The sequence below is a fragment of the Ceratina calcarata genome, unplaced genomic scaffold, assembly GCF_001652005.2.
Source record: "Ceratina calcarata isolate Rehan_Ccalc_2016 unplaced genomic scaffold, ASM165200v1 scaffold294.2, whole genome shotgun sequence".
Taxonomy (NCBI): Eukaryota; Metazoa; Arthropoda; class Insecta; order Hymenoptera; family Apidae; genus Ceratina; species Ceratina calcarata.
This window is the reverse complement of record NW_017151812.1, coordinates 331,937-356,232: the sequence shown is the minus strand read 5'-3', so window position 1 is coordinate 356,232 and position 24,296 is coordinate 331,937. Positions and strand designations below refer to the sequence as shown.

The 24,296-nt window shown below is 33.3% G+C and overlaps 6 protein-coding genes across 25 annotated transcripts; 3 read left to right on the top strand and 3 right to left on the bottom strand.

The window, feature by feature from the left end:
• Positions 1-6: 6 nt before the first annotated feature.
• Ntmt (N-terminal methyltransferase) lies at positions 7-1,718 on the bottom strand. 6 transcript variants are annotated; one of them, XM_026812707.1, is made up of 5 exons: positions 1,698-1,718; positions 776-965; positions 510-696; positions 337-445; positions 7-269 (listed from the first exon to the last, which is right to left on the bottom strand). In XM_026812707.1, the coding sequence occupies exons 2-5, from the start codon at positions 938-940 to the stop codon at positions 47-49; spliced, it is 684 nt and encodes a 227-aa protein (XP_026668508.1). In that variant the 5' UTR covers positions 941-965; positions 1,698-1,718; the 3' UTR covers positions 7-46. The 6 variants fall into 6 exon arrangements, with proteins under 6 accessions (XP_026668508.1, XP_026668507.1, XP_017878266.1 ...); XM_026812706.1 differs by lacking the exon at positions 1,698-1,718 and adding an exon at positions 1,504-1,610 and having other exon boundaries at positions 776-994; XM_018022777.2 differs by lacking the exon at positions 1,698-1,718 and adding an exon at positions 1,504-1,610 and having other exon boundaries at positions 776-968.
• LOC108623910 (zinc finger protein 37) lies at positions 1,504-12,179 on the top strand. 9 transcript variants are annotated; one of them, XM_026812683.1, is made up of 15 exons: positions 1,504-1,705; positions 2,198-2,468; positions 2,776-2,897; positions 2,955-3,073; positions 3,157-3,296; positions 3,366-3,534; positions 3,614-4,040; positions 4,115-4,452; positions 4,533-4,879; positions 4,949-5,022; positions 5,093-5,321; positions 5,395-5,567; positions 5,665-5,928; positions 6,091-6,207; positions 12,027-12,179. In XM_026812683.1, exons 1-15 carry the CDS (start codon positions 1,568-1,570, stop codon positions 12,033-12,035), a joined length of 2,937 nt encoding a protein of 978 aa, XP_026668484.1. In that variant the 5' UTR covers positions 1,504-1,567; the 3' UTR covers positions 12,036-12,179. The 9 variants fall into 9 exon arrangements, with proteins under 9 accessions (XP_026668484.1, XP_026668482.1, XP_026668483.1 ...); XM_026812681.1 differs by lacking the exon at positions 12,027-12,179 and adding an exon at positions 10,238-10,320; XM_026812682.1 differs by lacking the exon at positions 12,027-12,179 and adding an exon at positions 8,849-8,938.
• On the bottom strand, positions 6,529-13,040 carry LOC108623911 (Sister of Yb). The gene is made up of 18 exons (XM_018022769.2): positions 12,195-13,040; positions 11,776-11,963; positions 11,405-11,673; positions 11,124-11,323; positions 10,939-11,053; positions 10,724-10,871; positions 10,403-10,567; positions 10,172-10,324; positions 9,957-10,109; positions 9,661-9,889; positions 9,448-9,591; positions 9,185-9,366; positions 8,985-9,110; positions 8,744-8,892; positions 8,514-8,684; positions 7,963-8,128; positions 7,714-7,893; positions 6,529-7,639 (listed from the first exon to the last, which is right to left on the bottom strand). The coding sequence occupies exons 1-18, from the start codon at positions 12,205-12,207 to the stop codon at positions 7,400-7,402; spliced, it is 2,991 nt and encodes a 996-aa protein (XP_017878258.1). The 5' UTR covers positions 12,208-13,040; the 3' UTR covers positions 6,529-7,399.
• Remo (Remoulade) lies at positions 12,242-20,523 on the top strand. Of its 5 annotated transcripts, none has more exons than XM_026812677.1 (13): positions 12,242-12,305; positions 13,912-14,059; positions 14,133-14,276; positions 14,351-14,422; positions 14,504-14,575; positions 14,698-14,769; positions 14,834-14,917; positions 14,994-15,323; positions 15,454-15,590; positions 15,652-16,488; positions 16,567-16,813; positions 16,921-17,214; positions 17,403-20,523. In XM_026812677.1, exons 3-13 carry the CDS (start codon positions 14,188-14,190, stop codon positions 19,627-19,629), a joined length of 4,461 nt encoding a protein of 1,486 aa, XP_026668478.1. In that variant the 5' UTR covers positions 12,242-12,305; positions 13,912-14,059; positions 14,133-14,187; the 3' UTR covers positions 19,630-20,523. The 5 variants fall into 5 exon arrangements, with proteins under 5 accessions (XP_026668478.1, XP_026668476.1, XP_017878291.1 ...); XM_026812675.1 differs by having other exon boundaries at positions 12,287-12,305; positions 13,852-14,059; XM_018022802.2 differs by lacking the exon at positions 12,242-12,305 and adding an exon at positions 13,316-13,621 and having other exon boundaries at positions 13,852-14,059.
• Coprox (oxygen-dependent coproporphyrinogen-III oxidase) lies at positions 19,902-22,815 on the bottom strand. Of its 2 annotated transcripts, none has more exons than XM_026812702.1 (3): positions 22,615-22,815; positions 22,432-22,539; positions 19,902-21,794 (listed from the first exon to the last, which is right to left on the bottom strand). In XM_026812702.1, exon 3 carries the CDS (start codon positions 21,786-21,788, stop codon positions 20,643-20,645), a length of 1,146 nt encoding a protein of 381 aa, XP_026668503.1. In that variant the 5' UTR covers positions 21,789-21,794; positions 22,432-22,539; positions 22,615-22,815; the 3' UTR covers positions 19,902-20,642. The 2 variants fall into 2 exon arrangements, with proteins under 2 accessions (XP_026668503.1, XP_026668501.1); XM_026812700.1 differs by lacking the exons at positions 22,432-22,539; positions 22,615-22,815 and adding exons at positions 21,968-22,075; positions 22,151-22,344.
• Positions 22,060-24,290, top strand: SerRS-m (Seryl-tRNA synthetase, mitochondrial). 2 transcript variants are annotated; one of them, XM_026812699.1, is made up of 4 exons: positions 22,060-22,250; positions 22,816-23,546; positions 23,613-23,780; positions 23,872-24,290. In XM_026812699.1, exons 1-4 carry the CDS (start codon positions 22,200-22,202, stop codon positions 24,188-24,190), a joined length of 1,269 nt encoding a protein of 422 aa, XP_026668500.1. In that variant the 5' UTR covers positions 22,060-22,199; the 3' UTR covers positions 24,191-24,290. The 2 variants fall into 2 exon arrangements, with proteins under 2 accessions (XP_026668500.1, XP_017878294.1); XM_018022805.2 differs by lacking the exon at positions 22,060-22,250 and adding an exon at positions 22,524-22,714.
• The last annotated feature ends 6 nt before the right edge of the window (positions 24,291-24,296 follow it).

Sequence of the window (24,296 nt, the reverse complement as noted above, 5' to 3'; positions counted from 1 at the left end):
CAAGACTAAAAAATATCTTGAAATTTATTCGGATATTTTAATTTCATTATATATTTGGTCTTAAAGCAAACATGTAAACCGGATACAATCCGCGTGGAAATTTATGTTGTTGTTCTTCTTTTATACAAACTAAATTCGATTCCTGGAATATATGATGGAATTCCGAAAGAGGTCGTGTCACTGACGAATCCTTCGTATCAATCTCCAAGTTCTCAGAGCTTGTCACATTCTCCTTAACTATTATTAATCCATTACACCTTAAGCCCATCCTATTAAATTTACGTGTTTTTAAAAACATGCTTTTTACGAGACATGAGACGTTTAGTAGATACTTACGAGCATTTTTTAAAAAACTCTATTAGATCGTCGTGCTTTAAATGGCTCAATACCCATTGACACCAAATGACATCATACTTCTTTGTAGCGAAGCAGAAATTCTGCAGTCCTTAAAAGTAATTTAATCAATTTAATATTATTTTTGTACAATTATTGAACTAATAGAGCATTACCAGTGGGATAATAGTTGCCAATTCTCGAAGCGTAACTTTTCAAACACGATTTAGCTACTTCTAGAAAATTAGAATTCTGTTCTACTAGATCAACATGCTTAAAATGATTTAATAATAAATTCTTGGTTATTCTTCCTATGCCTGCACCGCAGTCTAACGCATAAGTTTTTGACGGAGGAGTTTTTGACTACAACAAGCAAAATATAATGTTATTCAGCAAATTAAGATTGGACAGTGTTGGAACGAGTAAGTAGCATGGTACGTACTTCAAATAGATCCTTTAAAAATTTATTAGAGCCTTTTATGTCGATTTGCGAGATAAATCCGAAACCACCGAGCATTCCATCTATCGTGGGTGGTACATGTTCCCAATATTTAGCAGCTGCTGCATAAAATTCATGTTCTTCAACCGCATTTTCTTCCTTCTCCATTTTTCACGATGATAAATTATACATCCTACTTATCCAAGTCATTTCATTTTATTTCTACTTATATATGCGTGAAAATGAAAAATATTTAATCATTTCTACTGAGACTCGCACGTTTAAATGTTATGGAAAAAAAGCATTTAACTTTTTTGGGGGATTCACAAATTTAAAAAGTCTTATACTCAATAAAAATAGCATTTCTTACTTTACATATAAATATAAGCAGTCATAGTATAATAACGAATTCGTTTAAAAGATTGTATATTTTTATTATTAATTAAACAATAATTGAAATAAAAATTTTACCATCGATAGTCAAGGTATCGAGTATAAAATATCGATGGGTTGCTATCGCGAAATCGACTACTATCGATGTAACTGTATAAAAGAGCTCGATGTTGAAAGGCAAATTTACTTACAATAATAAAATGTTGCGTTCAAAGTAATTGTAATTTATTTTTACTACAAAGATTATTTACACATAATTTAGTATGATTGTTTATGAATCGTCTACATAAGGCATAGTTGAATGTATAATACATAGTGTGCACAGTTCGTATACTCACTGGGTCGGTTTGGTTAGGGCTTAAAATCGATGTTAGTCGTTAGCCAGCAGTGTCTGCTGAGGCCATGGCAGAAGTACGACTTTACGATTCAACAATTTGCCGATTATGTGCGGAGGATAGTGGTAATGGGGAATTACTTTATATCGGCGATAGTGATGATCCAGATTTAAGTGCTATGGTTAATCGGTACTTGCCGCTCAAGGTACGAAGGCTTCGAAACGCTAGACTCTAACTTGACTTCCTGCTTAGCGCATAAGTACATACTACCTGAATCAAATATTCTAATAAAATGTAATATCTACCGTACTGTGTTATTTATTTTACTCATTACACGAAAATATCTATAAATATTTACGGGATTGTGAAAGAACGTAGTTCAAACATCGAATAATAAAGTATTTGAGTAAGAAAGAGTTTGGTTAATCTTACGCTCTATTATATTATCGTACGTATATTCGTATTTCTAGGCAAAATTAATTTTATGTTTTAAGAACGAATTCTTCTTACATAAACTACATATATTTCAAGGCACAGAATGTTCTTAAGACAATATGATTTAGGCACAATAAAAATGTAGTAATTATTTCCTTTTTTAGGTTATTTTACAACATTAGGTTGTGTAAAAAGTTTTGAATCGCTTGTGAAAAGAATTGTTTGGGATTATAACTCATAATAATAACAATTTTGATTAAAGATTCGTGATGATGGCAAGTTACCACGCACAATTTGCCCTGGCTGCAATATTCAACTGGAAGCAACGATACAATTTTTTGAATTATTGGTGGACGGCCAAAAGAAAATTCGTGAGATGTACAAGCATCAGGTAGAACAGCAGCGTAAAGCTGGGCGTGAGCGGGTTCGTGCAGAAAGGGATAATACAGAAATCGGAGCAGAAACGTCGGAATCAGACAATGTCTCACGCTGCAACGAGGATGACCAGTTAGAACAACAAATTATAATAAAAAGTATTTCTTTATATGTTGTCACTAGGCTGCAGATTTTATGCACTTATAGAAATAGAAGTCCTGCAGATGGTGTGAAACATACGAAATCCAAACGTTGATATTTAAATGAAAAACTAAATCCGTATTTGAAATATGTTTTACTTGACTATAAATGTTTTATTTTGCGTAAAAATCTGCAGCACTACTCATCATTGTAACATATGAAATGTTTGAATTTATGTAGAAAATTTTTATATTTCATGTTACAAATTAATATATTTAAAGATTTATCATTAAATTATTAATTTTAATATTACTTCGTCAATAGTGATGCCAGATGGTTCTATGTATGCAGCGGAACATGAAATGAGTTTGCAAATGGAGGGATTAAGCAAGCCAAAACGAAAAAGAGGACGTCCACCAAAAACTCAAGCTGAAAACAGATTCATTGTTGGTAAAGATAACATTGTTGACGAAGACAAGAGATTTTAAATTATTCAATTTTAGGAATTAACAAAAGAAGTTTTAGAAGGAGCTAGTCAAGAAGAAGAGGATAAACAGGAAGATGATGTAGAAGACTTAGACCGAGATGGAAGACGTCGCAGAAAGCGGAAAGTCCCTAAAAGGTATTATTTATGAATAAAAACAATTTTATTTGTTAAAAGTAGTTGCTATTGTTTTTTTTACGATAGAGAATGGGATGTTTCAGATACATGGAAGCAGTTCAAGGGAAAGAATTAGAAAGAATATATAAGGAAGAAGGGGTAATCGATGAAGAAGATGACGAACCTGATAATGTCGAAGACTGTGAAGAGCAATTAAACATGTCTGTTCCTGATAGTCAAGAAGGTAAGAATTACGTTATTAAAATACATGATTAATTAAGTTAAAATGTTTATCGATATTTATAAACTGTAGAAATAATCGGCCACTTGGAATCTGAGGAAGGAAAAGATCTCGGGGAATTAGTGGTAGTCAATCGCGGTAGAGGACGTGGTCGACCGAAATTACGACGTAGGAGACACAGGTATACATGTCAGTTATGTGGTCGAGGATTTCTTCAACGAAACAGATATTCTATACACAAGTAAAATAAACTATTAACTTCAATTTCAATGTTGTATCTATTCGTTTTAAGAAGATTAATGCTTACTTTTCATATTTAGGAGTTTCCACAAGGGCATAAAGTACGAGTGTTTTGAATGTAAAAAATTGTTTACGAGTAAGGAGAATTTGGAATTGCATCAGAAAAGTGTTCATCATAGCGGAGACGATGCAAATAAAGATGTGAATAATACTGTCCAAGATTCAAGCACGAACCCAAAACGTCACTTGTCCGAAGATAATAATATGCCTGACGTGCTTGATCAAACTTTGAACGAAGAACAACATACAAATAAATTTTCAAATAATATAGATGACTCTGAAAAGAATATTTCATGTGAGCAAGGCGAGAAATCGTTTGAAACGAAAGAAGCTAACGATTTACATTTAAAGGTGGCACAAGAACAAGATAAATCGTTTGTTTGCACAATTTGTAATAAAAGTTTCAGTCAGCAAGCGGCTTTGAAAAATCACATATCTGTGCACGAGGTAATTAAACATCAATTGCAGAGATACTGAGATAAAGAAGATAGTGTTAGGTAATGATTTTGATTATTTTGTAGAAAAACAAGTTGGAAAAAGAATATCCGTGCGATATTTGTGGAAAGATACTTAATCATCCTAGCTCTGTAGTATATCATAAAGAAGCGGAACACAACAATGGTCGCCGATTCGTTTGCAATAAATGTGGGAAAAGTTTTAAGCACAAGCAATTGTTACAACGTCATCAACTTGTCCATTCTGATGATCGGCCTTACATTTGCAAATCGTGCAATGCCAGCTTCAAAACGAAAGCGAATTTAATTAATCATCAGTCTACACATACCGGGGAAAAGAAATATTTTTGCGAGATCTGTGGACAACAGTTCGCGCATAAAACTAGTCTCACTCTGCATTACAGGTGATTATATTTACAAAAGTAATAACTTTTTAAAAGACGTTTCAATAACAGAAGAATAAATATAAATGAATTATTTTTAGATGGCACACAGGTCATAAGCCGTACACTTGCGAGGTGTGTCACAAAAGTTTCTCGCAAAATGGAAACTTGCAAGAACATATGCGAATACATACGGGCGAGAAACCTTACTGCTGCGATTACTGTGGAAGAAAGTTTACTACATCTTCGCAGTTTAAACTTCACGTTAAAAGGCACACCGGCGAGCGTCCATGGAAATGCGAGTTTTGTGCAAAGTGCTTTTTGCACAAGGATACCTGGAAATGCCATGTGCGTAGACACAAAGGCGAACGCCCTTTTCAATGTGCTCATTGCAATCGAGGTTTCACTGAGCAATGGGCTTTGAAGAAACATCTTCGCTTGCACACTGGTAAATTTCCAGTTGTATTTGTATAAAAATCGCGAGTTTTTATTACCGTTTTATTTCTTTACTTATTAGGTGAGAAGCCTTACTCATGCGATATTTGTGGAAAAGCGTTTGCAGATTGCTCAAATTTAACAAAGCACAAAAAGGTAAGAGATCGATTTATTTTTAATTAAGAAAAATTTCAGTAACTTGAAATCATTATCGAATCATTCATAGGTACACAGAGAAATTAGGCTCTCAGCGATAAATGAGATGGAAGAAACCCCGATTGGAGAAGTTTGGCAAATTCTGCCAAGCTCCCAAGAATCTGATGAACATTCGTTAAGCGACCAAATGGCTCAGGTCATTGCAACAGATGATGCTTCTGGGGATGGTATTCAGCAAATTATATACGTTTCATACCAAGATCCAGACGACCCTAATCAATCTCGTACATTGCATTTTGGTAAAGATTCACATTTTACGAATTGTAAATTAATTTTGTAATTGTCATATTTATTGTTTGACTTCTTACATAGTTGATGCGAGAATGATAAGGGAAAAAGAAGAAAAATCTAATACAGATCAATCTTTGTCAACATTGAACGTTAGTAATGATGCGATTCTTCCCAGTTCCGTGCACGCTAATACAAATAGTAATTCGAACGAACGTATAAACGTTGAACTTTCAGAATCCGATCTTCAACTTCAGGTAATATTTTACATAAACATTTATGTCTGTATCGAAGGAGGAGATAACGTTCCGAATGCAAGTTTGATCAAATATAAAACTATAATTACGTTCACAGATCACAGATGAGGAAGGGAATCCAATTCCTCTTTCCATTCAAGAAGCACGACAACTTTTATCCCAGAGCCAATTTGTTAATCAACTTGGTGGCGGTCAAGAGATTAGAGTTCACTCAGGAGTCATTCCTGATGAATTAGCAACACCGTTGACAGTACATGTTAATCAAAATTCTGATATTAAACACATTCCTAATCCAGAAACAAAAGTGAAAAATATCTCGACTGTCCAAACAGATGCAGAAGCGATAGTGAAGGCCCTGGAGGTAATGTTTAATGACTGTAAAACTAAATACACTTTGCATTTGGGAAGAAAAACATATAAATGAAAGCTTGACTCGTCAACTTTAATTTAAAAATTGGTCAATTCTCGATACTTCCATAATTTTTTTGAATAGTGTATATACGCTATTTTTATTATTTAATAGGACGAAGATACGGATGCGAATGCTGTTGCAACAATTAACCAAATGAGCGAGTCAGGACAATCCGCGATCGCTGAAAATGAACAAGCAATAGAATTTACGACTCAGGATGGTCACAAGGTTCGTTTAGTTACTTCTTATCACGTTGATCCAATGCAACTTACATCGGAGTACCTGACTATTGTATAAATTTGGAACATTATGCTGTATATGTAAGACATTTATTCAATCTTGGGCGTTGTATTAATTATCCAAAAGTAAAAATATCGTTCTAAGTTGATTATCCAATTTCGTTTTTAAAAGATAATTAAATTCATCAAAATGATTCTTACACTATACATTGTAACTTCGTTAAAAATAGGAATAATAATTACGTATTCGTACGCAGTATGAACTTAAACGTGTAGAGGAGGTATAATATGTGTAATAAAACTGAAAACCTATGTTCAATTAATTTAATTGAAACATTTGACCCAAAAAACAAAATTGAAATACATCAAATCTATTATGTATATCCATAGTAGAATATTTAGAATTTCGGTTTCTGAAGCATCATATACGTACATGAATGAAAGTGGTTTAAATCATGCTCATATTTTCGAGATTTATATTGTATTTCGTACGAAATATTTAATTGTTCCTTCTCATGTAAAGAGTTTTGACTCAAGTCTGCCTTAGAATTAATAGTCCATTCTGAGTAAAATTCAAAAATATCGTCGTATTGCTTTAAATAACGTGATTTATACCAGGAATGGCTAAGTCGTTCGCGAAACGATTTTTGGCGAAATAATTGAATATCTGTATAATAAAGTTGATTATACCACTTCGATTCTAACGCAGGATCCGCACTATCCATACCAGCTCCGTACGTCTCTAAGACGTCAGGAAGCAACAAAAGCAGTGTCATAATCCTTGTTAAAGAATAGTAGACAGACTCCCCGCTGTTTAGATTCATCCAATCCATCCGAAATCCAACGAAACGATGGGTACCGATTTGCATTCATCAAGTATTTCTAAATACTATTAGAATATTTGAGATAACTCCGATAATTTCTTATATAATACAGACGTCAAAAGTAAATTTTATATAAAAAAAACTATTGTATGTGGACTACTGACAAAGTACTATACACATATATTCGATCAAGCATTAGGGAAAAAACTGTGTATAAGTCGACTCAAACTTGCCTTCGGGATACTACTGCGTGTCTTAATATAAGACTTGATAGGAACTTAGAAATGACTTAAAATTAAGTGCAAGAAATAAATTCCAGCCCTGGGAATTGGCATGCGGAATTGAATTCATTGCAATTTACGGACATACGCGTTCCTCAATTAGCAATGTATCTAAGTTGCGACCATTGATTTCCGAGTATCCACCATCCCTACACATTTTATATAATTGATTTATGTGTTTAGTATTTTCGACCGCATGATTTTGACGTAATAATTCTGCTCTCAGTGAAGAACCGATCAAATCTTTATATCCGATCACTTTTGTTCCCACTTTTAAAGTTTCCATCCACATCGTATGTCCCAGATGCAGCTTTACCTATACACGAAAACGTTGCAGTTGTAAAAATTATACAAAAAAGAAGAAAATGCGAATGGGTGCCTTTTGTATACCGTTCCGATTATGTAAGAGTCGTCGTCGACATGTTCCTTAAACCACTGATACACATAATCAAATGAATGGTTATTCCAAACATATTCGTTATCGGGTGGAATTATACCAGTTAAAAACAGTTCTACTGTGTGCACAGGATAATTCGCAAGTTTTTCTGGCATTTGTAATAATTTCGATACCTAAAACAACCACAGTGTATGGAAAATGTACAATGAACATAGTATTAAAAAATAAGTATGCATACATACAAGTATGTTCTGTAATAATAGTCCGCTATCAAGACACCTTACATCTACGCATTTTGGATTTTCAGTCTCATATTTCGCAATCCTTATAATTTGTACTCTGTTGAAAGTACCTACCGGCTCTTCTAAGCCATATATGCTTCCCACATTTATTACCTCACATGTTTTTCTATAAAAGAATAAGAAATAATAATGCATCATAGTATAATGTCACTCTAGCGTTCAGAAGAAGAGAACAATATATTTGCTAATTTTTTCTATCGGAAAATGAAACGCTGAAAAATGGAAAGTTCTTCTTGAAATTCTTCAGTCCAATGAAAAAGTGCCAAAACTATTTAGTAGAATGTTAGAAATCATGCGTTAAAAATTTCTTATGACTGAGAAGAACTGATCAAACAATTTTATAAACCTTATTCCTCTATAATTATCATTTTTCCTAGGTTTATTGCTTCAAATATTGGATATAGATTTTTATTACATGTTGTAAACCTTTGGCAGAGATCTTACGCGGCTCATACTACCTTAAGCAACTTTGTAATAGTCTAAATGCCAACCTGTTCTCACTGGAAGAATAGAATCTTTGTAACTTGAATGTAATTTGCATGTATTCAATATTAGAAAATTGTATTTCATCCTTCGTGGCTTTTTTTATGTACGATACAATCCTCACTGAAAAGTGTATTGGACTGTGAATGTTGATTAGACGAAATTTTACCTCGTCATCCCTGAAATGATATCAATTCGATTAAATTGGATCTAACTGATTTTTCAATCATCTACGTACATTTGGATATCCGTAATCGGATCGTCAATACATTTAATTATTTTATGTCTAAATTCGCAAAAGCTTTGTTTGTCACAGAATCCCCAATACTTTATTTGGTTGCAGATGGGATGATTCCTCTTCTTCGTTTCTAAAGCAGCAGCCACAAGCTGGGCAGAAAATAAGACAAACGTTTTACAATAAACAGATCGTGTATTCACAGATATAAATTGCAAGACAATAATTGTATCGACATAAATACCTCGACTGTCTTTAACATGTTGTCAGGTACTGTAATATTTACACGTCTCATCATTCTTACAATATATATATATTGTACGTCGTTACTCTCGTCAAACAATATATTTACTTTGCAAATGCCACTTTCCTTAAATAATTTTGTTCCGTTCAACATAAATATTTTCAATTAAATGGTATAAAAATATTTCTAAAACAGCATACCGTTCGTAAATTATCGAGAAGTACCGAAAACCGGAAACAGAATGAAGTTTTTGACGTCGAAGGAATTGAATAATGTATTAAATTAGTCACATTCGTAATATTTAAATCTGATAAAACACTGTCCGTACATACTAAAAGAGGATAGGAACCAATTACACAACCGTTCCAATATGTTTTGATCTCTAAAATAAAACAGGAAATATTAAACAAATGTAGACAAATTTCTTACGTTGGGAAAAATGAAATTTTATGGACTTTCGTACCATTTAACCCAAACATGTTCGTATTCTCAGTGGCTATGAGAGTCTCTACTCGCTTTGATAACAATCTACGTAAACTTTCTGCTTCTTTACTACTTCTACAAATTACTGCAGTCCTAGATTGTAAATATTTATTACCCAGCAGATCTATGGGAAAATATAAATATTATATAACTGTATTACAAACAAAAGAATCTTTAAACAATAGAATTTTACCTAAAAGTTTTTCATTTTTTTTCTCCGAGTTTACTACACATACATTCATGCTTACAGATTTAAAAAGGGCAGCTTCCAGGCACGATGTTATGCATATTAATGGATCTTTCATTAGAGCAGAAATGAATTTTTTCAACTGTGTTGTGCAATTCGTAGCAGTTATTATAAGTTGCAATTTCCCTGATTCTCTGTTACACAAAATATTATGTTTCGCAAACAATCTGCTCACCTAGAGTAAACGTTCGATCAGATTTCTATAATATAACAAAATTATCGTAATTAGGAAAAAAATTTACCGAATTAAAATATTTATCGAGAATGACATCAGCACTGTCGAACACTAAATATCGGAGATATTTGAAGTCCAACATAGCTTTATTGTTATTCATGAAACGTCCTAGAACGGATGGTGTGGATATTAATATCTGGCAACCGTTATATATTTCAGCCTGGAAGTGAAAATATGTTTCATCAAGTTCTCTTCTGAAATTAATAATATGTACCTACATACCGCTATTGATCTATAAGACTTGTTGTTAACTGCAGTTACGATTTTTATCTTTTTATACTTTTCCAGGAAAGTTTTAAATAAGAAATAAACTTCAATCACTTGCTGAGATGAAGAACACAGTATCACTGCAGATGGTTTCAAGCCTTGAGGTAGCTATTTCAACACACGTATATATATTAAATTATATACATAACTAAAGTTTGTAAAAAACATAACAATAGTAAAATATACTTCTGAATCTGCGGCTAAGCATCCAGAAATGGGAAATGCATATCCAAGAGTTTTGCCAGATTTCGGCGGTCCAATTGCGGCCACACTCACGCCTTCCTTTATAGCAGGCCAAATGAATGATTGCATTTTTTTAGGCTTAGATGATTTCATTGATTTGTTCCAAGTCTTAAAGACAAAACAGATACGAACTTTTACTGTCTTTACAATTATACTAATAAGTAAAATTTGTATGCAAAATAAAATGTGTAGAAGAAAGAATTGAATAGTGAAATTAAGATAAATGCACAAAAATCTGCAGTCTACTAATAAATATAATCATACCATGTGTATACTTGTAGGAAATTCTGCGTCTACAACAGAATTTAACTTTTTGCAATCTTCCCTTCCACAAAGAAAGACGTGTTCTTCATGGCCCACAAATTTATGCGAAACATGATGCAAATGTGTTTCCTTTCTAACGACTGGTTTGCTAAGTTTACAAAACGTAATAAGTATACAATTAGGATAATATCAATTAAATATATTTTTTAACAAACCTTTTGTTTTCTTCCTTAAGATTATTACTGGGTATTTTGCTTAAATCAGTTTCATCATTAAATATTTCGACATCCAGTTTTCCATTACTCATAGGACCTTCTATAGTCTGTAACGCTGCGTAAAAATTGAATAATAATCATTATAGCGATTCAGGAATTAAGGATATAAAACATTATTAGTTTACCTTCGTCCAAATAAATAGCGTAATGATTAGAAACTAAAGCTTTACTTAAGCTTATGACCCTATCTTTAATGGTGAGATAAAATTCACCATAAGATTTTCCATGTTCATCAAATGCCAAACGATGATAATAGATCACTGCAGATGCACTGATTAAGTTTCTTGTGTATTCAATTGCTGGCAAACACCAGCCTTTTGAAACACTTAAAACATAAAACATAATTGTACATAAAGATACTATTTTTAAATATGCAAAATAATCTTTTTGGAAGACTGTATTATACCTTGAAACTTTATTATTTGCCAATGAACCATTTTTAGCAGAAACAGGTAAAACGTTATATAGGCCAACTGTAAAGCTAAAATGTTCTTCTGAAATCAAATCATCTGGACATAAAAAGAAGTCATCTCTTCGTGCTCTAATGCAAACGCCATAATCAGACAGCATAACATTGTATAATTTTCTGGAGTCTTTAATACTGCTAATATATCCTCTACATAGTCTACTAGGAATGAAGATTCGTTTATTGAACTTGCTATGCACTATAACTGCCTAAAAGAAATAAAACAAATCACTTTTTAGTTATTGGGATTATTAATATGAATTTAATTACTACTGTCAAGATACAAAACTTTATATTAAACTTATACTTACATCTCCTACTTTCGGTTCTATGTCATTAGTATCATTATTAAATATTATTTCTTTTGCTATTAACTTCTCTGCTATAAAATCCAATCTTTCATCATTATATTTTGTGTCATACATTATTCTCATAATATAAGGTGTTAAAACGTTTGTCACCTTAACTAATACAGCTGAATATGGTATCATAATTGTAACTGTAATTTAAACAAGATATTTATACAATAAAATAGATCCTAACTAGACTATTCGCTTTTCAGAGCCAATAATAAAATCACGTGGTGCCCGTTTTAAAGTTCAAAGTGAAAAGTGACAGTGCAGTTGTCTGTAAAAGTAAAATTATAATTTTTGTTTCCTGAAATTTTGTCAATGAGACGGTGAAAAAGTGACAGTGATCGCGCAAGGGAGGAAACGTCAGGTGCATTGACCTGCTTCAAACATCAGCTGCTGCGGGCCATGTTTCTATCTTCGAATGCCGAAGGTCGTCCCATTGACCCACTGACGTTCTTCTAACAGCAGATGCACTTTCCGGTGAAGGAGTAAGTTTAACACGAATTTTTTTCCCACTTCTCATAATTTTACACTTGTCTTTAATTCTTTGTTCTCATGACAAGCGCGGCAATGCACGCCCGCCCGCTATACGAATGTTCTGAATGGTCAGGGTTTTTGTTAATAACTCAACAACCACGCATCGGACATTTTGACAAAGGAAACTATTATTTAAAATCATCTCAGCTCCTTCCCTTTTTCGGGCCTAACACTAGTTCTGGGACACCCCGTATAATAATTAATTTCCTTACATTTTTTTAAAACGTACGGTCAATGTTGATTTAAATATTCTTTATGCTTCAAAATTATATACACATTTACGGCATTAAAAATTCAGATCTTGTATCTCCAAGTTGATTCCTATGTAAAGCTTGTTAAACAAAGATATTTTTACGAATAGTAACAAAAGTTTCCTTAAAATATCTTTACAATACTAAAATCAAATATACTATAAAATCCGGAGGTGGCTTGTAATATTTGATTTCGAGAAATTCGAGGCAGAGAGAATATTTTCTCTTTCTTCGAGGAAAGTCATTTCAAAGGCAGCAACAAGACACATGAAGAATATAAACACATGACGATGAACATTAATGAGCTCACGTGGAGAAGAATTCATTTTAAGTTGAGCACAACTGCTCCTTACGTAACTTCTTACTAACTGGCATACAAAAAATGATCACTTACCTACACACAAAACACAATTCTAAAACAAAATTTTGACTATGTTGTTATCGAGCAAGTAAGCACCGATGTAAGCAGTGTAAGCGGTAAAGCCGGTAAAGCCTAAGTACCAATGTAAAGTTCATGGTAAAGCACCCCCGAGGAGATACTGTATACACCATTCTTTCCAGCTAGTTTCCATGATCATATCAAAAATTTCACCTTCACTTCTTCCCGTTACTTATCCCTTTTATGTTCCTTGTTTCTTCCTATATGCCAGTCTTTATTAATTGTAATATATATAAATATTAATAGAAAAATTTCCATTTACGAAAAAGTATTAGAATTTTGAAATTTCTTGTTATTTCATTGTGAGATAGCATTCATGAAACAGTGAAACAGCCCTTTAAAATGCATGAAAATCAGCCAACAATTAAATAATTCTATATTTTAAACACGCAGTATATATAGTAAAAACATATATATGTAGAGCTGATAGTTTATGACAATTCGTACATTGTTGTACAGTAGTTTTGTTGTGATCGTGTCTTTATTTATAATTATCTAGTCGGTTATTAAGTGACATGTGTGGGATGAAACAATAAAACAATATGATAAATATAATTTCATTCGCTATTTCATAGCTGTAAGTATCATACTCTTTATTATGAGAGCTCGTTATTGTTTATGTTGTGTAAAGTGTTATGTTTCTCTTTCCACAAAGCAAAATCTTTAATTGTAAATGAAAGGTACAGATTCATCACTATAAAAGTATAATAATAATGTTAACTGGCTTATTGTAAAACTTGTTATTAATAATATTTCATAAATCAACGACACTACTTTATTGTATTAATTAAATCTGATATTTTTTAGCTAAAGATCTGTATTTCTTAAAAATGAGAGCTGTTTTACTACTCTTAATTTTAATTCAAGTAAGAGGAAAAACAATCCAGGCATGTCCCAAGTTCTGCACCTGTAAGCTTGGTGCACAAGCTGAATGGCTACGTGTTAAATGTGGCAATGAACTACAAAACATTAAGGACATCGACATTGACAGTGTCAGTGTGGAGTTGATTCAGTTGTAAGATCATTATATTACTGTATACAATTCTTCAAAACAGTAACATTTATTTATTGTACTCTATTCATTCCAGAGACCTAAGCAAGAACAGCATTTATGGTATAGAAAGCAATATATTTAAAAATTTAATGAATTTAAAACGCTTGAATTTGTCACAAAATGACATAACTTATCTCGGTGAAGGTTGTTTTAATGGTCTTGGCAATTTAGAGAGACTGTAAGAATACTAATATTAATTGTTCTATATTATTTAACATATTAATCTTACACTCATATCGATATCTTATTTAGGGATTTAAGTAAGAATCAAATCTCAACTATAGATGCATATGCGTTCAAAAAGTTAACAAGTTTGAAAAGGCTGTGAGTTAATCAATATGTAAAATACATGCTATATATTTTTGTGTACTTTATTTTATCTTATATATCTCCTTTGATTGTTAGCGATTTATCACATAACAACATAACTGTGGTGAGAGCAACATTATTTCATGATTTGCTGGCTTTAGACTGCTTGTAAGTGTTTCCAATTTTAATTTGCTTCGTTAGCATTCTGTTAAATATTATTTTGTTAGCTATTTGTATCATATGAACGATTCGGAATTTATACATAATATTAATTCTTAAAAATATTGTAGGAAACTGAATGAAAATAAGTTGACAACTTTAAAAGAAGGTATTTTCTACGGCCTGAAGTCTTTAAAACAATTGTAAGTAAATTAAACGTTAACGTATGTATGAATATAATTATTTCTATTTCAATCTACGTTTTAGGGATCTGTCAAATAATCCATGGAGATGTGACTGTGAATTATACTGGTTTAGTAGCTGGATCCACAACAGTTCCATTAAGTTGAAGTAATTTTTATATTTTTGAAGAGATGAATAAAAATGTCACGTTATCAATTTACTACATATTTTCTCCACATTTCAGTTCTGCTCCAAAATGCGTATCGCCCACGCGCATGAAAGGTGAACTTGTGAAGAAGTTGAAATACTCTGAAAACATTCAGTGCCAGTGGTTACCTCCTACAATCGAACTTCAACCATTCAATAATCAAGTGGTGTTCGCTGGAGATTCTATAACGTTAAAATGTAGAGCACCGAGTATCACAGAAGACAGAAATGCAAAATTAAGTTGGCTGTGGTATCCTAATACTACTTCCGAAATAGCAGATTTGGACGTATTCATAGATCCACAGAAGAGTTTATCTAATATTAAAATTGATAATAGATACTTAGCAGATAGTGGCATCGTCGACAGGTATTGTATTTAATTAAATTACAGTACTAAAGGTGGTTACAGACGTAACTGTAAACTTGTCACGCTTGCAGTTGCGTCTATAGCTTTATGATAACATCATAATTTGTATGTAACACTACAATTTTTGCAGTTCTCTTAGTATCGTTAGTGTCAAGGAAGAACATAATGGTCAATGGAATTGCTTATTAGTTTCTACAAATGGTAACAGATCTAGAGCAATCAGTGTAATTGTTATTTCAGATGAAACTCGTTATTGTCCTTTGGCAGGTAAGATAAATCGTACATATACACTATAATGATATAATATATAATTATTAATGTTGTACAGTGACAAAAAATAATAAGGGTATTTATACATGGCCAAAAACTGTTGTGGGCTGGAGAGCAGAATTGCCATGCGAAGGCAACCATTTATCAACTTTAATGCAAACGCCTTTGAAAGCTTCCTATCAATGCAATATCACAGGACATTGGGAAGATTTGAACACAGAAGTATGTCCTTACATATCGCAAACGACAAAAAGTTTAGAACAATTTTCGAAGGTCAATCTTTCGCTCACAAAGATCAGTTTATTGGAAACTGCGAAGAAATTCAAGAATTATACTGGGAACTCCGTACAAATAACTGATCCTGTTGATGTTAATTTTATAACGCAAACTATAGAAAATTACTTAAACTTTTTAATGGAAGAGAAAGAACTGGGTTCCATGCTGATCGACGTTATCAATTCTATAATAAGCATACCGAAGAATATTTTGAAGAAGGCTGAAATTGCCTTTAAATCTTGTTCACGATTAATAAGAGCTGTGGAAAAAATTATTGAATTCACTCCGTACATACAATTTTACAAGAAAGATATAGCGCTCGAGGAATTCAGAATAAAACGTGATACCTTCACAGGATTAATGTGTACGTGGTACTCGAATAATAATCCAGAAATACGATTTTTGCAATGCACAACGAACAACAGGAGTTCTCCGATTAATGTAAAGGATAAAGTGATCGAAGCGTCGATCAATTTGCCCGCATCTTTATTACAACATTCGCAGGAGCCTGCTACTCATCATTTAATGATTTCCGCGTATAGCAATAATAAACTGTTTCCTATTACAAATAATGACGATAATACGAATATCGCGTCATGCGTTATTGGAAGCAAACTATGTACGTAATCAGTAATGGATAATATCGGAAATATTTATTAAAAACAAGAGTAATACGTCAGTTAAAATTTACTTCCAGATGGAATACCAATGCACAATTTAACTGAGCCAGTATACGTTATGTTAAAGGTACCTTTTTATCATTATACTGGAAGAAAATTATTACCAGTAGTTTGGGATGAAACGTTAAACGAATCAGGAGGCTGGACGAGCGACGGTTGCTATATAAGAAACGTATTAAGCAATTTGATAATATTTCATTGCGATCGATTAGGATATTACGCTCTTTTACAAGACACTTCCTTATTTGATCAAAATGGTAACAGGTACGTATATTTAATAATTGTTTACACTTATTTACAGTTAAACTTCGATTATTGGAACTATTTCATCATTGATCAATTCATGATTTATTTTAATATCTTTTCTTCAGCATACTCGGAGCAAAGTTTCGATACTCAAATCCTGCTATATATATTGGAAGTATCGCAACGATAACGTGCTTGATTATCATGTCTGTTACATATATTATTTGCTATTCATCGATCACAATGCCTAAAAAAGCCAAACATTGCGTTATTAATACGTGGTTTGCCATGGCCTTATTATCATTCTTTTATACTATTGGAATTTATCAAACAGAGAATGTACCAATTTGCCAAGGTGTCGGTCTTACTCTTCACTACCTATCCCTGTGCCCTTTGTTATGGATGTCCGTGTTTGCAAGGTAACGCATATGTATTACGTAGCACGTGTATCATAGACATAAAAGAAAGGCCCTTTAATATATTTTTATTGACCCCGTGAAAGATAGCGTAATTGTCAACTGGTATTCAATTGAATTAACATCTGGTCTATTCTTATATGTCTGTTGCACAAATGATATCATAAATAATAGTAATAATTCATTTACAGCAATATGTATAAAAAATTAACTAAATCGGATCTGAAAGATATTCCCGATAGCGAGCTTCCGGATCAACCAATACCGAAACCATTGTTAGGACTTTATTTAGTTGGTTGGGGCATAGCTATGATCATCTGCGGTATATCTGGTGCGATTAATCTACGAGAGTACGCTGGATACTCGTACTGCTTCCTAACAACCGGTCCCGCGCTCGCCGCTTTGTTCTTCCCAGCTGTAATACTAATTCTGTGTTTAATCATCTTTCACTTACTCATTAAGTGTGCAATTCAGAACGTCGACATGAACGGTCAATTATCCGAGGGTACGCAAACTACAGAGAATATGGATTTGGAATTACTGGAACCAAATACGAACCTATCTGCTGGCAGAGATAGCGCGTGTAGCGCTCGAACAGTCTCATCTGACATCGAAGATTCGGAACATTCGCAAATAACGCAACTGAAGGGACAGATTATCACGTTATTTTTATATTTGATATCGTGGATAGCTGCTGCAGCAGCTACCGCGAAACCATTGAGTCCGTATATCCCGTTCGACGAGACCATGTTCGCTACTTTATATTCATTCTTCTCAAGCTCGCTCGGCATTTTTATACTATTTTTTTATGGGATCGCACGAAACGATGTTAGATCGCAGTGGTTGAAAATGCGTTGCTGGTTTAAAAACCGTAAGAATCGCTGTTGCAGAACGAGAAGTATTTCCGACGTGAATCCTGCGATACCAACGCAGCCTTTAGTACAAAATCTGGTGCCAGCAATGTCGAATTCTCAAGCTACCCAAGTCACGTCCGATTCGAATTCCGTCGGCTCTTCCAGATACACCCACAGATCGCAGACCAGCAATGCATTTAAATTTGCAGGCACTGTGACCAATCAAGAAGTCTTGCCTGTCGCTAGAAAAATGACAAATTTGAATCTAGTCGTGTTACATCGGCAACAGTATAGATCTGACAATTCTGTGACAACGTACACAGAGCCTACGTGCGTGGAGATGTTTTACAATCCGCACCAAAGCGGGGTCGCTAGAAAATTCTTCAAAAAGCAACGTCGTCATACGAAAAATAATAATCTTGGACCTCGGAAGCAAGGCGACGGAGGTGCTATGAGCGACGCCGGTAGTTGCACGTCCATACCGCGGCCTATCAGGAAATTAGAAAGTAACATAGATCAGACTATCTTAAGCAGCAGCGCAAAAGTGAATAATACAAATATCCACGTGGAATTGAATCCCATAAATGATATGAAGAACGTTAATATATTGTCAGACAGCGGTGGTAGCATTTCGGAAGAGAGAAACGTTCCAGTACGATTTGTTATTGGCCAAGAAGGTCTCTTCCGGAACGCGAGGAAAGTTAACAATAATTGTAGAATTAATGATCCTATAAATGCAGTATCGAATTTCTCAAGAAACAATTATCAAAAGAAAGAGGCTCTCAATACGATACACGATTCAGACACGGATATTAAAACTGACGAAGAGAAGCAGATGCAAAGTGTTATGCAGCAGTACAGCCTTGAGTACAGCTCCGAGGTAGAATCCATTGCTCCGATGAACAGTGAAAAGGGCGATCATAGTGTGTCGGAAACTTATGAAGCCATAGATATTGCAGAGATGAAATGTTTGAAGAAAGACTGCCAAAGTGCGAACATGTTTCGTGAAATAGAAGAGCAGCAGCCTAATGCGACCCTGACGTGGTTGAGCCATTCTAATAGCATGCATTGCCTTCCAATAGATACTGCGAAACTATCGAGGAATCATCATTCGTTGAATGACATCGCATCTCTAAGCAGTTTGAAGAGTTGTGAATGTTTGAAATCATTCTCAGACTTACAAAGCGTTACAAGCTCAAATTTATGTGATAAAAGTTCCCTATCTCAAAAATCGTTCAACAAATTAGAATTACCTGTTTTTAAACTGAATAGAATAGTTAAAGATAATTTACATAATTTAGTACAGACAACGGTACATGCTAATCCTCCGCTAGATGACGATCGTGCCTCGAACGTATGCACCGACGAATATAGGTCTAAAGAGAAATTTGTCAATTCTGTGACTAACATGAAATCATTTATACAGAGTCCTTGTAATATTGTAAAAAATTTAGAGCCAACCAGCGGAATAGAAAGTATAAACGAACCTATTGAAACTAGTAAAGTACAGTTAAATAATCCAAATACTTATACACAATTAGCCAAAAAAGAAACAAGTGTCTAATCTAGTTTTGCTTGTGTGAAATTATATAAGTATATCATATTTATATCGGTAGAAATTTTATCAAATAGGAAATAAAATTTCTAGCTGTATTTTCAGTTCCATTATATTCGAAATATGCAGCCTCTCGTTTCTAATTCTCGACAAATACAAATATAGTTCCTATAAAACAGAAAAAAGGGATACAGTCTTCTTTCATACAGGCATTTTTACTTTTGCCTCTTATATAAAATACTTTTTAATGCGTCTCTATTCATATGAATGTGTACGAAGCATTTACTAAACTGCTTATCGTATTTATTGAAAGAAAAGGATATACATAATATAAGTCAGGCTCTAAATTTCTCGAAACTCATTCTTTTCGCTTTGTATATAATTCCGTAAATGGAAATGATCATTTCATTACATGTTTCACCAACATCACATAAAATTTACTTTCTATAAACAAACTGTACTTTATGTTCACGTATTTAATTTGTATTAACAGCTTTTTGTACAGTTTACTTTTTATAATACTCGTAATTTGTATTTTAAGTTTAACAATTTTTCTAAGACTGAATTTGCATTAAATAAAATACGATTATATCAGATTTATGATATAACATCGGTTTATACATCGGAAGTAACTCTGATATTCGTTGAACAGTATTTATAAAGATCAAAAAATTGTTATATTTAAGTTATATGATATTTAAACTATCATATTAAAAGATAAAACGTACGTATGCGAACACCTGTGTTGCATACAGTTGTAATCTACAAGGATATTACTTGTATATAAAACGTATTAATAACGGGTAAAATTTGTACATAGTTTATACACTATTTAATTTCTTAAAGTTTATATATGTAACTTCTTTCTTGTACTTGAAAAATATATTTAAATGTTTGAAAGTACGACTTTACTCTATATATTCTCTTCATCTTTCTTTGTACCCATCCCTTTTATAAATGGAAAAATAGATTATCATTGCACCAAGCCAAGTAATTTCAACAAATTGCTTTCATTTAATTTTTTACTTATCCAACCAGTCTTTAGGATTTTTTAATACTTCGACAAGTTTCGATTCTTTCGAATTCGGTTCTGGTTCATGCATGTATTTCCAATTTGCGGACAATGGCAAAGACATTAATATACTCTCGTATCGAGCGCCAGGAGTATATAAACCAAACTTCGTCCCACGATCATATATTAAGTTGAATTCAACATATCTTCCTCTGCGTAAGAGTTGCCATTGTCTTTCGGCATATCCATACCCATCGTCCTTGTGCTTCTTGACTAGTGGAATGTACGAGGGAATAACAGCCTCTGCACAAGATTTTACGAATCGAAACGTTTCTTCTTGGCTGGGGGTGTCGAGATCGTCGAAGAAGATGCCGCCTACTCCCCTACGTTCTCCTCTGTGCGTAATAAAGAAATAATCATCGCACCATTTTTTGTACTTTGGATAATAAGATGGGTCGTGCTCGTCGCAAGCAGCTTTCAAAGCACCATGAAAATGTTTTACGTCGTCCTCGTTCAAATAGTAAGGCGTCAGATCGGTACCACCGCCGAACCACCACTGAGTGGTACCGTCCTGATTCTCTATTTCAAAGTAACGATAATTGAAATGTATCGTTGGTACCATAGGATTACGTGGATGAATCACAGCGCTTACACCAGCTGCAAAGAACGGCAATGATCCCTCCTGGATGCTCTTGCCTCTTGCCCTCATCTGTTGAACCGCACCTGGTGGTAACATGCCAGTGACAACAGACACGTTCACACCAGCCTTCTCAAACACAACTCCGTCCTGGAGAACACAAGTAATTCCTCCACCGCCTTCTTTTCTGGTCCATCTATCTACTTTAAAACGATGATCTGGATCTTCTAACGATTCTAAGGCTTTGCAAAAGTCTGCCTGAGTTTTCATTACTAACAATTCCATCTTCTTCCTCATGCTGTCCTCCCTCTCCAATTCTTTAATGTCAGTAATGGGTTGTGCCATAAACCTTTTGATGAATTCATTTTCAGCTGCCCATACTTTAAATCCTGATGTACTATAAACCATAACACTTGTGAAAACACCGATGCCAACATATTTGATGTTCTTAATTTGTTTATGTTTATGAAAAAAGTAACGTAGTGTCGTCCAGTCTTTTAGTAATGTACGTGCAACCATGATTATCTGTAATTAACATATATTAATTTAATTATAGAGACATTGTTATTATAATACGATACGAATATGAATTATTCTTTATTGTATGTAAATATTTCTTATTGTTCGTTCTAGATCATTTCTTCTATTTTAAATATACATTGTAATAATCAATAATTATAAAATATTACAATACTTACGATTTAATAAACAGCAATGCTTTTTACTTAATCGTGGAAATGATTGTAGTATCGTATAATCCACGATACTAAATTATCCTTCAAATAGCAGCAGGATTTATTATTTTTCTACTTGTTTAAAACAAAATGAACGTTTGTAAAATATTATTTATAAGAGCACAGATTTAAAAGGTTAACTACTACCTGATCGGTAGCATTTGATGCACGTGTTTATATTGCTTGCATTTTCAAAATGTGGCTCCCTAAGCAATTTGTTAGACAACAATTTTATAGAAAAACTTTGGTACGTTGTATATAAACGATACGTACTCAGGATAATGAATAAATCTGTTTTTGTTTCTTTTTTAACTACACTGAATTAATATTATACATGATTTCTTACAGCTTAAAAAACTATCCACTCAATGTGATGTAAATGCAATACAACATTATAATCAATAATTATAAAATATTACAATACTTACGATTTAATAAACAGCAATGCTTTTTACTTAATCGTGGAAATGATTGTAGTATCGTATAATCCACGATACTAAATTATCCTTCAAATAGCAGCAGGATTTATTATTTTTCTACTTGTTTAAAACAAAATGAACGTTTGTAAAATATTATTTATAAGAGCACAGATTTAAAAGGTTAACTACTACCTGATCGGTAGCATTTGATGCACGTGTTTATATTGCTTGCATTTTCAAAATGTGGCTCCCTAAGCAATTTGTTAGACAACAATTTTATAGAAAAACTTTGGTACGTTGTATATAAACGATACGTACTCAGGATAATGAATAAATCTGTTTTTGTTTCTTTTTTAACTACACTGAATTAATATTATACATGATTTCTTACAGCTTAAAAAACTATCCACTCAATGTGATGTAAATGCAATACAACATGTACCAGAACCAGAATATAATATTGATTTTATATGTAATCCAGCCAATAGAGATATTATTTTTAATAATATAAAACTAAGGAAAGGTATGGGCGATATTGACAAAGTACTCGAGTTTTCAAACAAACCCGAACTAAGAGATTCTCTAATGCACGAGTTAAATAGAATACCAAATCAAACCCATCCAGCGGTTTTAGCTTATGATAAAGAACCACAGTTGTTAAAAGAACATGGACAAAAGCCAGAATTTGATTTTAAACCACAGGAGTTTTCAAAGTTAGTTACAGGCTTACAGGCCTTGAGGAGTCAGTATTTGGGTCCTTTAATAGGGCAACGAGGATACATGCTTGTAGGAGATTTGGCTGATTTGGAGGAGGCGTTGATTCATTATACAGTGAAGAAGTTGATGAAACATGGTTTTAAGCTTGTCTCTGTACCAGATATTATCCCTACAGAAGTTATTGAAAGATGTGGATTTTTAACGGACCATGGGAGGACTCTTGTATATAATTTAGATCCTTTTTACGGAGGGTATTACAGCTTATCTGGAACAGCAGAAATGTCTTTAGCATATAAAGTAATGAACACAGTGTTTGATGCCTCAGATTTACCATTGAAAATGGCTGCTGTAAGCAGATGCTTTAGAGCAGAAGTATCCAATCTTGTAGAAGAAAGAGGTATCTACAGGTAATATTGTACAGCAGTTCATCTATTTTGTAGTTTGAAAATTGTCTAATTTAGAATATGTACCAGGGTTCATCAGTTTACGAAAGTCGAGATGTTTATCTGTTCGAAACATGAGGAGTCTGAAAAACAATTCCAAGAACTTCAAGATATTGAAGAAGATTTATTTTCCTCTCTCAATTTACATTTTAAAGTACTTGATATGCCACCTCACGAGTTGGGAGCGCCAGCATATAGGTTTATATCACTCTATAGAGATTGAATTAGACATATATGTAAAGCTATTTAGATTTTGGCTTTTTTTTTAATGAGAAATTTGTATACTCAGGAAAGTTGATATGGAAGGTTGGATGCCAGGAAGAGAACTATATGGAGAACTATCTAGCTGCAGTAATTGTACCGATTATCAATCACGGCGACTTGGCATTAAATACAAGGCGGAAAATGGAGAACTCTTACATGTCCATACTTTAAATGGAACTGCTTGTGCTATACCTCGCATGTTGATCGCACTTTGCGAAACATACCAAACGAAACATAGCCGTATCCGTGTTCCTGAAGTTTTAATTCCTTACATGAAGGGAAAGGACCTTATTAAGAAGCAGCCCGTTGCAAGCTCGAGACCTTATAAATATAAATCTGATTAAAACAACTGTTTCTTTCTTTTGAATTGTTCGTATTTAAAATCACGTTTTGTAACTGGAACGTTGTAATGATAATCTACTAAATGAATTAAATGTAGGAAATTAATTA